Genomic DNA, 13,175 nt, shown 5'->3' with positions numbered 1-13,175 from the left:
AGTGGGGCAGGAGGAGTTCCTTCTTACTCAGTCTTTTTGTTCTATTTTGGTCTTCAGTGGATTAGATGAGGCCCACCCACAGTAGGGAGGGCAATCTGCTTTACTCAGTCTACTGACTCAAACGTTAGTCTCATCCAGAAATACTCTCACTGGCACACCCAGAATGTTTGGTGACACACCAGTAATCAAACGTTGGTGGCCTGTGGCCCAGTCAAGTTGACGCGTCACCCCATCTATCATAGATAACATGAGTGAACGGCTTACTATATAAATTGTGAATATCAAAGAACTGTTACCCCTTCTCACTGTGCATGCTTTGCTTTCTAAAGAGGTGAAGTTTAGTTACAAGCATTTGTTTAGTGCCTTTTGTATGTGGAGGATTATGTAATAACCACATATAGAGAGATGGTATTTGAGTTAGACTTTGAAACCTGGGTATGATTGGATGGAAGAGGAGTGGCTACCCCAGGCAGGAATGGGGTAAGCAAAGGTGTGGAAGAGGCAGAGTAGTGGGCAGTGAGCAGACCAGCTTATTTCTAGCAGAAATCTGCATGTGAGAGTTCTGTGAAATAAGTTTGGGAGAAAATGTTTTCTCTCTTCATCAGCCCATTCATTCACTGATACTAATTGTATACATCTTATTTCATAGGCATATTTCTAATAATGACTAAGATAGGTACAGCCTCTGCCTTTGTGGGATGTATTGTCTGGTAGAGCCAGATATTTCATAAATTAATAATTTTTTTAACCGTAGAAGTTTGTAAGTCATGTAAGTCATAAATGTTTAAGTATAAATTAAATAAATATCAAAGCTGCCTTTCTTAAAATGTGGGCCTACACCATGTTTATAAACGTGCTGAGGAACACATGTTCTTTCTGAAATATTCTGTGTGCTTTTGAGTTTTACCCATTTAACGTTTTTAAGCTCAATGTTTCTCAACATTACATGACATTAGGACACTACTTACTAAGGCTTATCTGTTAACATCACCCAGAACTCTAGATTCCTTTGGTCACAGTCTTTAAATACTGTTCCATTATGGGCATTTCCACGTCAGGAACAAGAAAGGGATGCTCATCATCAAAACTTTAACTTTGGATTATCAGTGTTAACTAATAATACAAGAAAATTAAACTCTAAATATTCTATTCGTTTTTCTATTGGCGCATAACAAGTTAACACAGAGTTAGCAGCTTACATCGACATCTGTTGATTAGGTCACGCTCTGTAGGTCAGGAGTGTGACTTCGTGCGACTGGGCTCCTAGCTCAGGATCTCGAGCTGCTGAAATCGCACGGCTGCTGGGCTGAGTCCTTGAGTGAAGACTCCGGGAGAAATCTGCTTCCCAGCACACTCAAGCCGTTAGCAGAACTGTTTCTTGTGGTATTAGCTTCTCAAGGCTGCTGTAACAGATTACCACACACCGACCGGCTTAAAACAACAGAAGTGTATTCTCTCACAGTTTAGGAGGCCGGAAGTCTGACATCAAGGTGTCAGCAGGGTTGGTTCTTTTTTGAGACCCTGAGGGTGAATCCACGCATCTCTCCCGGCTTCTGGTGGCCTGCCGCGCATCCTGGGTTTACGGCAGCATCTCTCCAGTCTGTGTCTGTCCTCACACGGCCTTCTCCCCTGTGCGTCTGCCTCACATTCGCCTCTGCCTCTCTCTTGTAAGGACATCCGTCATTATCTTTAGGCCCTACCCTTAAATTCAGGGTGATCTTACCTCGAGATCCTTACCTACATCTGTAAATCGCCTCTGCCTCTCTCTTGTAAGGACATCTGCCATTATATGTAGGGCCTGCCCTTAAATTCAGGGTGATCTTACCTCGAGATCCTTACCTACTTCTGTAAAGACCCTTTTCCCAAATAAGGTCACATTCACAGGGGGTCAGCACTTGGACATATCTTTTGGGGGCCATTATTCATCCCAGTATACAGATGCAGGACCAAAGTCACTGTTTCTGTGCTGCCTCACGTTCTTTTAGGTGCCCGAAATTCTTTTCACGTGGCCCCTCCATCTTCAAGTCAGCAGTGGTTTGCCAAATCCCCTTCATGCTTGCCATTACTCTGACTTCCTCTTTGGCCACCAGCTTGAGGAAACCGTCTGCTTATTGAAGTTGGTAGTAGTGTTCGTTGGTAATGTGGATCTTGTGATTAGAATATATTTGTATTCATATCTTGGCCCTGCCATTGACTTGGTGTGTGAGCCCTCACTTCCTCCTTCCCCTCCCTGCTTTCCATTTCTCCTCCTTTCTTCAAGATAGTTGAAATGCCAGGAACGTAACTGCTATCTGTATGGTTAATGAGGAAAAGTTTTTTTCTGGGAAGAAAGATAAACCACATATACTCAGAAAATTACCATGATTTTTTCCGGCAAAGAGACAAGATTTAATTTTAAAGGTTCATGCAGAAGAGGAGAGGCAATATTTAATGAAACTTAAGCCCAGAGTGACCTTATTAATTAAAATCAGCACCTCTCAGAAGTTTTATATCAAAGTCATTATCAGTGAAATCTTAACATTGAAAGTAGTCCTCTGGTGACTTTTTGAACTTCTTTTTCTGACACTTGTTACATAAGGGGAGAGCATTGCTCTTTCAGTATTTAGCTATAAACAGGACTAGATCCTCCACTCAGGAAACACATCACTACTGTTGGGGAAGAGGAAATTCTAATATTCCTACAAATGTAAATAATGTAATTTGAACTACCTTGTGTGGTTGTTCACAGGAGGTTTAAAACCCTTTCTCTCTTCTTCTCTCCCTCCTTTCTCCCATTTCTCATATAAATGATATGTCAAGTGACTTCTCTGTGCCAGGAACTCAAGATACAGTGGTGAGAAAGATTGAATCCTTGCCCCTCGGTGTTCATACTGTATAGTGGGTGAGACAAATCAGTAAATAAATAAATATCTAAGGTGATTTCAGTTAATTGTGAGTGCTCTGAAGAAAATACAGAAAATGGTGTTAAGTAGGTAGAGAATGACACCTGCCATATCAGTAAACGAATGATGTTGTGGCCATCAAGCCCTCAGCCACTGCCACCACCCCAGACTGTGCACCCTGGGGGCATTCAGGCTGGAGAAAAGCAGGACCCTGGCCCCAGATAGCTAAGGTGCATATCAAAGGAATGATTTCAATCAGCCCAGACTCTTGCATCTTCCCATACGGAGAAAAGTGCTAGATTCGTTCACTTGAGGTGTCTGGTTTTTCTTTTTTTTTTTTTTAAATTTCATTTATTTATTTATTTATATTTATTTTTTTTTGGCTGTGTTGGGTCTTCGTTTCTGTGCGAGGGCTTTCTCCAGCTGCGGAGAGCGGGGGCCACTCCTCATCGCGGTGCGCGGGCCTCTCACTGTCGCGGCCTCTCCCGTTGCGGAGCACAGGCTCCAGACGCGCAGGCTCAGCAGTTGTGGCTCACGGGCCCAGTTGCTCCGCGGCATGTGGGATCCTCCCAGACCAGGGCTCGAACCCGTGTCCCCTGCATTGGCAGGCAGATTCTCAACCACTGCGCCACCAGGGAAGCCCTGGTTTTTCTTTAATTGACAGTAGTCTTTTGATGTTCCGACTACCTGCCTGGTTTTTGCTGCAAAAGCTCCTGTACATCCTGGCCCCTCCCTTACTTCTCTGGAGTGGTTCCTCAGAGCGATCTGAGAGGCCGCCTCTCAGGCTTAAGTCCTCAACAAGTCTGCCAAATAAAACATAATTCTCAACTTTTAGGTTACGCTTTTTTTTTTTTTTTTTTTTTTTTTAATCGACAAGGGGAAATGGAGGGAGGGCCTATTTTATTTTATTCCAATAGCATCGTCAGGGAAGGCTTATATGCCAGGCAGCAAGCCGTGGGGAAAAATGCGCTAAGCAATTTGCCTTTGGTAGACTGGAACCACTTTGCCAACATGTTTTGTTCTACTTCCATAGTTTTCTTTAGCTTTGAGTGTTTTCTACTGAAAAGAGATCATGCTGATATAAATGTGTTTACAGTGTTTTTATGACAGTAGGACATTCAGCATTTCTCTCCTGGGGAAAGTGAGTACTGTCTTTTTTTTTTTTTTTTTTAACAATTCTCTTGTGACCTGTACAATCATCAGGGCCATAATGACTTCATAAATTATTAAGGCTTTGTTTTTTAAAATCTCAGAAAGGACTGTACCCTTGACAACTTAGAATTGTATTTCCTTTCAGAAATTTGAATTTATAAATGGATTTTGTTAGTGGCAACACACTGTAGAGTTGATGTCTCTGAAATAATATCCAGCAAAAGTCATGAGTTTCACTACCTGATTTCTGTGTTGGTGGCTCAGAGGACATCCAGATGCTTCTGTATTGCATCTTTGTCTCCCTTAACTACAAGTATTCTATGTTAAAATAGGCATGAACTTGACCATCTTTGATGGGAATCAGAATATATAGGAGTATTTCATTTTTGGCCATTCCTTAGATAAGTTTTTTTTTGCACATAGTATTTAATTAAATATTTTTGCACCAAAAGAAAGTTCCACTTTGTTCTTTTTACTTAATCCTTTTATGTTTTGAGTGTGTACCTAAATCAGTGCATTTAGGTAGAGTGATTTTTCCTCTTTTGGGGGTACAACCTATGGGAATCTGAATTGGGATAATTTGGGAGTTAGAGTAAAGGTAAAGGCTCTTTCATCCTTCTGAATCAGAATAATTCTAGTACTCCAGTTCTTTGGATAATATTTTGTAAACCTTGAGTGTTGCTTTAGTGAAGTCATTGTTTGGTTGTTTTTTTTTTTAGCCTTTCAGGCCTTCATAATGAAAATTTGCTGTTGATTTTATCGAAGAAGCCCAGACATTAGGGCTTACTATCTGAAATTATATTTAATACTTATTTTGAAGTCTTACCTATCTTTCTCTCACTTAAAAAATGTTATATATATATATATATATATGTATGTATGTATGTATGTATCTTCCCACCATTTGTTTATTTCTCCATCCACTTATGTATCCATGTACCTACTGATATGCTTAAGTATCTATGCGTCCACGCAAGACAATAGAGTGTCACGTAGAACTTAGGTCACATAAAAACCCAAGATTGCAGAGTCTCAAGATATCAACTACTTATTTGATTTATGCCCTCTTCCAGTTCATAAAATTTTGGAGTTGACTCAAGATACCACCTAGTACAAATTTTGGAAGAACCTGTACAGAAAATGCCCAAAAGAGTAGGTTATCTCCCCCTTTCTAATAGCAGTCCAGGGAAAGTCCTCAACCTTCTCCAAAGGTAGATTTCACCTCCATGCTTTTGCTGTTTGGCAACCTTCTCTTTATCTAACCCCACACATCTCCTTCCTTTAAACTCTTTAAGCCTGGAATCCACCCTGCACTGTTACAAATGCATTTTAACATAATGCCTTCCTCATAGCTTCCTTTGCTCAGAAACCTTGAAACCTTTAGGTGGCAGAAAATAACATTAATAGTTCTTACCCAGCCATTCAAGACTCTCAGTGTTTTGCCTCTTGCCTACCATTTTATGTTAACATCGGCCTTCTCCACTCTATGGTTTCTCCATTCCTGGTGAGATTTACTTAGTACTTTCTGAAATTTCCTCCTTGGAACCTGTGTCTTCCTCCTACCCCCAGACATCATACTGTGAATATCTGTATCTATACTTATATAACACTCTTTTATTGACTGTCTTGTAATCTACTTACCTATACCTACAGTTATAAATGTTTTAAAAATCATTGAACAATTCCTGGTTAGTAAATATCTAGGATTTTCCCAGTATTTCACTATCATATGTACTGCTACAAAGACCATTTTTAGAGCTACATCTTTGGGTGCATACTGATTTCCTTTTGTTGAATCTCTAGATGTGGAACCACTGTGTTGAAAATTAAATACATGTTAAGGGCATTTGACATGTTTTGACAATTTGTTTTTGAAGATGACAAACGGTGTATGCTACCAGCTTCTGTTTATGAAACTGCCTGTTTTTCTGTACTCTTACTAGCTGCAGCTTGCATTCCTTCAGATAATCATGATGCTGACAATTTTCTCCCCATATTTGTTGGCCATTTATATTCTTCTTAGGTGGATTTTGTACTTTTTTTTTGGTGGGATGATGGTTGGTTTGCAAATAGCTCTCTATATATTAAGAATGTATAAAATCTACCAATATTCTGCAAATAAATTTTCCCACATTTGATTTGTTTATGGTGGTTTTGCCACTGAGAAACATTTACTACTTAAAAACTTTAAAACTGTGAATGTTTTTTGGATTCATATCTCTTTGTTGTCATGCTATAGAGGCCTTCTCACCTAAGAGTATGTGAATATTTACTCATTGTAGTATTTCAACAAAGTTAAAAATTTGTACTTGAATTTTTAATTTATTGATGATACATTTTCATAAGATATGGCCTGACCATTCTGTCTCCCTTTCTGTGATGACTCTTTTCTTGTCCAATGTTGGGTCACCTTTCTTTCCTTTTAATTTGTGTGTCTATTCTTGATCCCACGCTACACTTAACAATTCTAGTGGTTTTGTAAAGTACTTTAGCTTTTCTTTTTTTTTTTTCCCTTAGATTGCATATATATGTGTTAGCATACTGTATTTGTTTTTCTCTTTCTGACTTACTTCACTCTGTATGACAGACTCTAACTCCATCCACCTCACTACAAATAACTCCATTTCGTTTCTTTTTATGGCTGAGTATAGCTTTTCTTTTAGCACGTTCTTCCTCATTGTATTTCTCCTTAAAATTCCTTGGATATCCTGGAATCACTCTTTCCTCCCAAATTCTCAGAGTACACTCCATTGACACGTGAAATGTGAGTTTGGGGTTTAATTCCAGCAGAGTGGACCTTTTTACAATATGGTGCCTCCCCTTTCCCTCAATGAAATAGGTACTTCTTTCCATGTGGCCCATTCTTTGGTCACACCCCCAGAATAACTCCTCACAATAATCAGTTATTTAGGTAGCCTGTTTCAATGTTCTGCCAGCCTACCTGCTTGACACTGGTTACTCCAGGCACTTGACAAGGTAGGGAAGAGTCTAGCCCTCGGATCCCTGAATATGTGATTTTTAGCACTTTTCTCTCCTCTTGGATAGAGAATTTAGTATGAATGGCTTTTCTTGCCTGGTTTTCAGCTGTTTGGAACCTAGCAAAGATCCCTTATTTGGGGAGGATCCTAGAAGTGGAAGAGAGGGGTGTTGGGACTGGACAGCATGCTTTCATGTCAACAGCAGCGATCACAGTCTCTGGTCGGGCTCAGGGCACTTGGAATGCTCCTCTCCAGCCCACGTCCATCCACGTGGGCCAGCTCCACACTGGTCACTCTCCTTTATAGCCATTTCAGGAGTCTGGGGTTATCTTTTTTTCTGTTTTGTTTTCCTGCCAAGTCTCATTCAGAGGAGTGCAAAATCCAATTACTATCAGCTCAGTTGCATTCTCTCTCTTGAGGAAGACAAGCTTAATAAATCACAGCATTCTTTTGGCTAGTTCTTGCTGACCATTAGAAACCTATCTAAAATATGTTCAGTGTATCAATATTTCTATTCTAAACATATCCATTATAAAATTTACCCTTCTTTTTCCAAGGGGAAAAAAACACAGCAATATTCTTTGGGAAAATTGTTACGCGTTAGGCTGGTACAAGCTTCATCCTTCCCTCCTGTTTCAAGGTTAGATAACCTTCAAACAACCTCAACACATTTGTATTTCAGACAGTAAAAGTTTCATCAGTGTTTCGGTTTTAAATGTAGGTTCTACATATTCTTGTTAAGTCCCTTTAAAAATATTTCATATTTTTCAGTCCTCTTGAGATTGTTTTCTCTATTATATTTCTAACTAGTTGTCCATGTGTTCTCCTCTGCTTTCTGTACAAGCATGTGAGTAAGGACATCCCATGGGCAGCTTTTTAAAATTCATAGTTTTGTGGTCCTTTCCTCAGTGATTCCAGTAAGTCTGGGAGTGGGGACGAGGGGAGCTGGTCATCTGGGGTATGTGAGTGACTCGTAAGAAGCTTCTTACCCCTACTTCTGTTGAAATTCTCTGGCTGACAATTTGCAAGTACCAGTAATCAGTGGAAGAGTGCATTCTTCTCTTATCTCTGACTTTAATGCCTCACTATAAACTCAGCAGTGCCTCAGTTTCCCTGTTAAGGATGTGTGCTGCAAAGACTTCGCTCAGCAGGTGGGGGGTGGTTCAAACCCTGCACGTTATGAAGAAACTGGCTCTTGACTCCCTTCTGGAAGAGTACTTCTGAGCCTTTGGAATATCCTTCCTGATAAGAGAGTCTGTATCCCTGGGGCCTTGAGCCATGCCAGATAATTCATGCTAACAACGTGAATTATGGCGGGGCATTGGGCCACACCATATCAGCTTGACCCTCGGAGGGGCTGGAGACAGAGGTTAGCCACACAGGCACTCCACACCTAAGTGACTGACCCCTAATAAAACCCTGGACGCCAGTGCTTCCCTGGCTGGCGGTACTTCACACGTGTTGTCACACACTGTTGCTGGGAGGATTAAGCCCTGTCCACACAACTCCACTGGGAGAGGACAGCTAGAAGCTTGTGCGTGGTCCCTCCTGGACTCTGTACTATGTGCCTTTCATCTTTGCTGATTTTTAACCAGTATCCTTTCTCTGTAATAAACCGCAATCGGGAACATAACAGCTTTTCTGAGTTCTGTGAGTCCGTCTAGCAAATCAAAGAACCTAAAGGTAGTCTTGGGTGCCCCCAATTGAGGATGATAAGAGCTTTTTATTTTCTAAGACTATTAAGCAAAGGAAAATGCTGAGTTGTTCCTTTTAAAAAAAATTTCGTATTGTATGTTAATTTTACAAATACATTTTTATCACCTCTAAAGATGTTCCTTGATTTTTGTTTTATTCGTATGATAAAATGTCTGGTTTTCCTCAATTTGATTTTTACTTGTTAATATTTTATTTATGAACCATTGGTACTTTGTCTTTTATCTTTGTCATACATGGGTGAATCTTTAATTGCTATAATTTAAAAATATTTCATAAGAAAAATTACTAAAATATGGTACTTCCTGGCTCCTTAAACAGAGTGCTCTGCCCAGTTTAACATTTCCTTGACTCTGTACCCCCATTTTGAACATTATGGTGTGTAATAGGCCCTCAGGTCCCACTGGGGGATGAGAGGCTGCTTCCTCTGTGTTAAATGCTCCCTGGACTGCTTTCTGCTACGAGTTCTTGGGTTTGCTTTCTTTTGTTTTTCCTATGCTTTCAAGCCCCACTTCTTGTAATTCTTGGGTTGTCTTTCTATAATAGTCCCTCTCCTCCCTTTACTTGGCTCCTTTTTTAAAGACTGTGGGCTTAGAGGCTGCATAATTAAGCTTGTTATGTAATGATTTCCAAAATGAGAGTAAATAGGCTCTGAGTAAGAGCTTGGGGCCCCTCTTCTCTAGAGGATAAAACATCTGCTTCATGTCATGGAGTTTTAAATACACATTTTGGATTTTTGGAGATGTTTTGCTCCCTCGGTAGTTGGTTGTTCTGGAGAGTTAAATCGTAAAGTTGATTGGTTAGTTTGTCCATTTATTTATTCATTCATTCATTTGGTGCTTATTAACTGAGCATCTACATGGTGTTGTTTACTGGATAGCTGAACCTAAGTAGGTCACACACAGTATACAGGCCAGCTCTATATCTAGCAAATAACATGGGAGCACAGTGGAAACTTCTGATGAAGACATTTTGAGTTTTATTCTCTCTGGTAATGCTTTTCATTTCAGGTTCTAAAGTATTAATAAGAATGCCATTCAGCAAAGAGTTGACATAGCGGATCTGAGACTGCTCTCCTGAGAAAGCCCTGCTTGCAAGGTTGGCCTTGGCTGCCATCTTGGGACTTGGCTCTCAGAGAGCTGCCAGTCAGTGTTTAACTGATGAGGGTAGTCCTCTGTGCCCAGACTGTTTGTGCAGACAGTACGGTTTATGCTGGATGCCTGCTTTCCTCCTGGGAGTCTGGGATTTTTGGTACATGTTAGGTTGCCTATGCAACCAGCCCCACACGATAAATACCTTGGTCACTTGAGTGTCTAATGGGCTTCCTTGGGCAGTAACATCACGCACACATGCTGCGTTTTTGTGGCTGGGGGGAGAGTGTGCTCTGTGTGACCGCTCGTGGGAGGGAGAGAGGATAAGGAAGTTTGCACGTGGAATCTTCCAGCCTCCACCTGTGTCTGTCTCCCTTATGACTCAGCTGTGTGCCTTTGCTGTGCTGCTGTACTAAGTCTGTACTATAAATACAACTGTATGTGAGTCTCATGAGTCCTCTAGAATCTCTGACTGTGAGGGTGGTCTTGCGACACCCGACACAAATGCCTAATGTTTCTGGGTCTCTTACTATGTGCGCAGCTCAATACTAATCATTTTACCTGGATTGTCTCATTGAATCTTCCCAACATCCCTGCTCTGTGAGGTAGGTCAGTATCATCGCCACCATTGGCAAGTGCCGGTCCTATATCTCATACATTTTTTTCAGTATCTATTTTCTTCCACATGTTTGAAACATGGAATATTGTTTCTGTTGTTCAGAGGAAACTTTAAGTGACAAAAGCACTGAGTGTTTTTTAATCACGTTGTCATTTCAGGTATGAGCACATCCTCACGGAGCCTGACCCAGTACCAGCATATGCTCTGAAGCTGCTAGTTGCCATGACTGAACACAACCCAACTTTTACCAGGTACTGTCACTTCAAATTTTCTTTTCTTTGTTTCTCATCTAGAAAGTGAATTTTCTGTGTTCTGAAAATGTTGTTAAAGATGATGAGATTCTACAAGGCTAATGTTGGAGTTACCACAGTGGTAAATTTTCATGTTTTATGGTTTGTAGTATCTGTCATCTATGGTGTTTTGGGTCATGTTCTCATATTTTTATTCTTTATTAGAGTTTGCATACTGTGGAATTCATAATGCTTTAAAATTATAAATTCTTTAAAGAGAAAATACTAACACATATACTTTTATTCTTTTTAACGTCTTTATTGGAGTATAATTGCTTTACAATGTTGTGTTAGTTTCTGCTGTATAACAAAGTGAATCAGCTATATGTATACGTATATCCCCATATCCCCTCCCTCTTGCATCTCCCTCCCACCCTCCCTATCCCACCCCTCTAGGTAGTCACAAAGCACCCAGCTGGTCTCCCTGTGCTATGCGGCTGCTTCCCACTAGCTATCTGTTTTACATTTGGTAGTGTAGATATGTCAATGCTACTCTCTCACTTGGTTCCAGCTTCCCCTTCCCCCTCCCCGTGTCCTCAAGTCCATTCTCTACGTCTGCGTCTTTATTCCTGTCCTGCCTCTAAGTTCGTCAGAAACATTTTTTTTTTTAGATTCCATATATATGTGTTAGCATACCGTATTTGTTTTTCTCTTTCTGACTTACTTCACTCTGTATGACAGTCTCTAGGTCCATCCACCTCACTACAAATAACTCAATTTCGTTTCCTTTTATGGCTGAGTAATATTCCATTGTATATATGTGTCACATCTTCTTTATCCATTCATCTCTCGATGGACACTTAGGTTGCTTCCATGTCCTGGCTATTGTAAATAGAGCTGCAATGAATATTGTGGTACATGGTTCTTTTTGGATTATGGTTTTTTCAGGGTATATGCCCAGTAGTGGGATTGCTGGGTTGTATGGTAGTTCTATTTTTAGTTTTTTAAGGAACCTCCATACTGTTCTCCATAGTGGCTGTATCAATTTACATTGCCACCAACAGTGCAAGAGGGTTCCCTTTTCTCCACACCCTCTCCAGCGTTTATTGTTTGTAGATTTTTTGATGATGGCCATTCTGACTGGTGTGAGGTGATACCTCATTGTAGTTTTGATTTGCATTTCTCCAATGATTAGTGATGTTGAGCATCGTTTCATGTGTTTGTTGGCAATCTGTATATCTTCTTTGGAGAAATGTCTATTTAGGTCTTCTGCCCATTTTTGGATTGGATTGTTTGGTTTTTTGATATTGAGCTGCATGAGCTGCTTGTATATTTTGGAGATTAATCCTTTGTCCGTTGATTCATTTGCAAATATTTTCTCCCATTCTGAGGGTTGTCTTTTTGTCTTGTTTATGGTTTCCTTTGCTGTGCAAAAGCTTTGAAGTTTCATTAGGTCCCATTTGTTTATTTTTGTTTTTATTTCTGTTTCTCTGGGAAGTGGGTCAAAAAGGATCTTGCTGTGATTTATGGCAAAGAGTGTTCTGCCTATGTTTTCCTCTAAGAGTTTTATAGTGTCTGACCTTACATTTAGACTTTAATCCATTTTGAGTTTATTTTTGTGTAAATGACTCTACTGCCCAAAGCAATCTACAGATTCAGTGCAATCCCTATCAAACTACCAATGTCATTTTTCACAGAACTAGAACAAAAAGTTTCACAATTTGTGTGGAAACACAAAAGACCCTGAGTAGCCAAAGCAATCTTGAGAAAGAAAAATGGATCTGGGGGAATCAGGCTCCCTGACTTCACACTATACTACAAAGCTACAGTAATCAAGACAGTATGGTACTGGCACAAAAACAGAAATATAGATCAATGGAACAGGATAGAAAGCCCAGAGATAAACCCACGCACGTATGGTCACCTAATCTGTGACAAAGGAGGCAAGAATATACAATGGAGAAAAGACAGCCTCTTCAATAAGTGGTGCTGGGAAAACTGGACAGCTACTTGTAAAAGAATGAAATTAGAACACTCCCTAACACCACACACAAAAATAAACACATATACTTTTAAAAAGTCAGTTCTCGCCTCATTGTACTGAACAATTGTTTATTAAATCTCTGTAGTATTTATAGACTATAATTTTTCTGCTTTTTTTTTAAGAATTAATGTTTTTTAAAAAATAAATTTATTTATTTATTTTTGGCTGCATCGGCTCTTTGTTGTTGCGTGTGGGCTTTCTCTAGTCGTGGCGAACGGGGGCTACTCTTTGTTGCGGTGTGCGGGCTTCTCATTGTGGTGGCTTCTCTTGTTGCGGAGCATGGGCTCTAGGCACGCGGGATTCAGTAGTTGTGGCACATGGGCCCAGTAGTTGTGGCTCGTGGGCTCTAGAGTGCAGGCTCAGTAGTTGTGATGCACGGGCTTCGTTGCTCTGTGGCATGTGGGATCTTCCCTGACTAGGGCTCAAACCTGCGTCCCCTGCATTGGCAGGTGGATTCTTAACCAGT

The 13,175-nt window shown here is 40.4% G+C and overlaps 1 protein-coding gene across 8 annotated transcripts in view; it reads left to right on the top strand.

Moving 5' to 3' along the window:
• Positions 1–13,175, top strand: part of ULK4 (unc-51 like kinase 4) — a 538,746-nt gene that overhangs the window by 209,744 nt on the left and 315,827 nt on the right. For all 8 annotated transcript variants that reach the window (XM_082348367.1, XM_082348366.1, XM_082348364.1 and 5 more), the window contains one exon: positions 10,594–10,686. In XM_082348367.1, the coding sequence (XP_082204493.1) occupies positions 10,594–10,686 (93 nt within the window). The remainder of the gene's footprint in view (positions 1–10,593; positions 10,687–13,175) is intronic.

This window comes from Balaenoptera borealis (assembly GCF_965194805.1).
Source record: "Balaenoptera borealis genome assembly, chromosome: 12".
NCBI lineage: Eukaryota > Metazoa > Chordata > Mammalia > Artiodactyla > Balaenopteridae > Balaenoptera > Balaenoptera borealis.
The sequence above is the reverse complement of the archived record's forward strand: the minus strand, read 5'-3'. Positions and strand labels throughout refer to the sequence as shown.